The sequence below is a fragment of the Fulmarus glacialis genome, unplaced genomic scaffold (genome assembly GCF_000690835.1).
Source record: "Fulmarus glacialis isolate BGI_N327 unplaced genomic scaffold, ASM69083v1 scaffold21866, whole genome shotgun sequence".
Classification (NCBI taxonomy): Eukaryota; Metazoa; Chordata; class Aves; order Procellariiformes; family Procellariidae; genus Fulmarus; species Fulmarus glacialis.
In genome coordinates this window covers 15,941-19,983 of record NW_009217770.1, presented here as the reverse complement: position 1 = coordinate 19,983, position 4,043 = coordinate 15,941, and the positions used below count along the sequence as shown (strand labels likewise).

The 4,043-nt window shown below is 36.9% G+C and overlaps 1 protein-coding gene across 1 annotated transcript in view; it reads right to left on the bottom strand.

Annotated features, from left to right (window-relative positions):
* The window catches only part of OBFC1 (oligonucleotide/oligosaccharide-binding fold containing 1), a 25,640-nt gene extending 21,943 nt beyond the window's left edge, over positions 1-3,697 (bottom strand). Inside the window, exon 1 of the mRNA XM_009579807.1 lies at positions 3,565-3,697. Coding sequence (XP_009578102.1) covers positions 3,565-3,697 — 133 coding nt within the window. The remainder of the gene's footprint in view (positions 1-3,564) is intronic.
* Positions 3,698-4,043: the final 346 nt, after the last annotated feature.

Here is a 4,043-nt window from a genome sequence, read left to right as displayed (position 1 = left end):
AACACTGCAGCAAGGGAGTCAGAAAAATGTTCTGTATAAAACCAAAACCAAAATCCAAAAATAACTTGTCCTACATAGCTGGCAGCCTTAAATGAGCCTGGAATTAACTTTCTTCATGTAAGAAAGACAAAACCCCAAAGTTTCAGAACAAATCACAGGTGATCAGCCAAGCAGCTCATAAACAGAAGTTTTGCTCATAAAAATCCACTGCAATGTTTTGAGGATGCATCTATTGCTGTCATCTCAGAGCTGGCTGTTCTAATCGTGCAGTCACTGGTCAGGTCTGGCGTAGAGAATATTTAACAGGTCTGCCCACTTTTCTCTCATTCCATTTACTAGGACACCAATAAACACTGCTATAGAAACCCTCAATAGAGACAGTCCCAGTGTATATAATTATTCACTAAACCTTACAAAATTTCTATAAAAGAAGGTCTGGGTCAGTTTCAGGGTAAGTCTGTGGAGCAGAGACCCCAAGCTCTTGACTGTACAAACAAGGAACATGTTATTATGTTCATTTGTCAGTTAGTAAGCTGAGTTTTGGCAAGTGACAGAGACCGGAAAAAAATGCTTCTCTCCATCTCCATAAACTCATATAGAATTCCACCCTTACTCTTTGAGAAACTACCTGAATTCATTTGAAAAATGAAATTATATTTATACTGTCAAAAGTTGTTGAACTTGACTACTTCAAGGTGTAAATTGTTTCTCCTGCCAGCTTACTTGTTCAAATTATGTTCATATTGGTAGCAATAAAAATATACTAAACATTTGAAGCTACGCGCAAACACATTCAGTCAAGCTCCTAGTAGCCCAGTAAATAACACATGTTAATACACTGTTACCACAACAGGAAGCCACAGCAGCAGTATAGGGGGCTATAGATACAGAACTCTCTAGGGCAAGTTCTGGTCATGTCTTTACTAGCATTACTGAGCCCTGAGCTGTTTGCCATTGTTTTAATTATTATTACCTCCTCTTATGCTATTTGTAGCTTCCCTCGCTTGTTGATAAGCTGTCACAATGCAGTGGTGCATGATAACTCCGAGAAAAGCTGATTTCCATTATGTGATTATGTGTTACAACCGAGTTTGACACCCACGCTCATTTCAAGGCCTCTAAGACAACACAATTGCTGTTTTTATCTGGGAGGTTTTCCAGCCTTCCTGACACCATTTATAGCAGAAGAGTAATTGGCCAGGTTTACTGCTTTCCTCTATGTTGTTTTAAGGGATTAGTCATTGTGGCATCAAATCCTAATGCTTAAAAATGGAAAGAAAAAACTTATTAGGTCATTCAATCCATTTCCTCAGGGCCAATGCAAGACCATTCCGTACAGTAAATTCCTGGCAATCTGTACAGTCAGGATATAAACAATCCCAGTGAAGGGCATCCCACCTTTTTCCTGGGAAGGCTGCTCCACAGTTTAGCAGATGTCATTCTAAGGATGTTTTTCCTGACATCCGTGTTTCTTTCCATTCCTCCTAGTTACAACTCTTTGTTTTGCACTCATTCATTCTTAATTACCATTACTTAATGACTGATTTATAGCCAATCATATACTTAGCTTCAGCTGGTCTTTAACAAACCCATTAAAGGCAGGAAACATTGACAGCAAACACCTACCTTCTTCCTTCCCCAAAAGATTTTTTTTTAGTGTTTCTGTTGTGCTATCATTTGTTGCCAATAAGTAAGATACACTGAAAAATGTCTGGTTTGGTATATGCACAGCACCAGAAGAATGAACAAAATTCAGGATGTTTGTTCTATGAAACTTCATTTTATTCTTTAAAGTTTGGTTTAGAAAGTAATACAGGATTGCAAGCAGCTTAGCTGTGCAAAATGCTAGATGCACAGGAAGCGGAGAAAGATCGCATGCAACCAATTTTAAAGGCTGATATCTTGACATGACAGATACCACTTCCTTAGGATCATCTTAGAAAAAAGAGTAATAACAAAACTGAAAGAGTTCCTGAAGCAGAAGACAACCCACTTAAGTAAAAGAACAGGAAGGGAAGTGAGAAGGGAAATTCAGGTATTTTAGAGGTGGAAAAAAAAAGAGAGCAGGATTGTACTTTCTAGGACTGTTCCTGCTCTTGTGAAATGTTTGTTGATGTTTGTAAGTTTAACTCTTCTGAATATATTTTAATTATTATTAATACGTGTGCATGTACTAATGTCCACGTCCAAACTACAATCCTATTCTGCTGACATTCAGTTGTTTTGTATTTTGTTTGAAAACAATTAAGATGTCTCTAATTGAAGCAGGAACAGTTTTTACCAGATGCATTTGCTACACTGCACACTTTAAAAAGGCCTCTAAGTACTACTCACTCTAGTACAAACATCTACAACAGACTGTAGCCTAATTCTTGCAACGAATTTGAGACAAGTCTCCCACTATGTTAAATAACAAAGAGGTATATATAGTGGGCTTTGAAGTTTGTGAAGTCCCTATGTACATAAAAATGGTTGCGAGAAGAGCAAAAAAACCACCAGTCCTTCATTTCTGCAAGAATAGTACTGCTGTTAAAGAGGTAAAATAACCCTTGCTGTTAAAGAAAAATAAATAAGAATAACAAGACCTACAAGGCAGAGCATATTCAAAGAGCCAAAAGTATCTTGTCTCTGTGGAGGAAAAAAAAAAAAAAAGAAAAAAAAGCCCAAACAAAACACCAAAACCAAACCAAAACCACATACACTGCTTAGGGTTTACTATTTTTCCTCATTAATTCTAAGTTCCTTGGGTTCCTCCCTGATAATCTTGCACCTTGTCAAGCTTCAGTTTGGAGTAATGAATGCTTCTACAGCAGAAAACATACTGCAGTTTATTTAAAGTCTTTGTAGAGAAAACAGAAATTCAAGGTCAGACCCATGTTGCTTTAGACAATGTACACATGTGGGTGATATTGGCTGAAGACCAGCAGGAAACAGACTGCAAAGCATACGGTTTCCAACAAGGGTTAGGAAATAAAAGGTGTGGTATAAGATTCAGCACAGATGCCAGAATTTACCATAAGGCTGTTCAAATGTATGAAGAATGTCATATATCTATCATATCTAGAAATTAAGCAGACAAAACTTCAAAACCTGTATCTGTTTTATAATATATTACTATCCAGAAGAAAAAGCAAAACACATACACCCAGCAATGTCATGAACTGTCAAAATTTTGCAACAAAGAGAAGAGGCATAAAATCCTTCTCAAATGTTGTAGAGACAGTGGAAAGGTATAACACATACGGCCAGAAAGGACCAGCGTTTTTAGAATTAACTTTATCAGAATGTAACAAGCATAGAGGAAACACAACATTATCTTAATGTAAAAGAGGTTCTGTATCTATATATATGAGAGGAAGAAAAGCCATTAGAATGAACGCATTTTTTCACATATATTTCACATAAAACCTGTTGTTCTTAGAACTGTTAAACATACGTCACTTAGCTTAGGGGCACACAAAATTACTGGTGTTCATGGAGCATTCTGCAATCCTTGGATAAAGAGCACAACACAAATCAATTATAGTTCTGTGTGCATCATAATCAGCACATATAAGTACATACCTGGCACTTGTTTAGATTCTCTCATTTCTTTTATATCTTTAATATAGAGTCTTGCAAATGCAGAAAATACAGGATCCATCCCCCAGTGCAGAAAAGGTGTTTCTTCTTCATAATTCTTGAACTCAGACTCCATTCAAACCCTGTGAATGCAGAAGAACTTGTAATTATTTTCTACACGGGTAAAGTGCTGTTCACTTATGTTTCAACTGAATGAAAAAATAGCTTGTGATTTTACACACGATAACACAGCAGAGCTGATAAAGAAACACAGGAACTTACGTAATACAATGTTACCCTTGTGTCACCACATGAAATATTCAAAATATCAATACCGATTATTTACTCGAAGTACTAAGACTTGACAGCAACAGCATTTTGCCCAGCTCCTTCAAATGAAACAGAATTTCAGGGATTTCTCCTCTATGGACCCATAAACAGAGAAGCAAATGCAACACTTCCTTAAAAGAGCAGGATTGTGG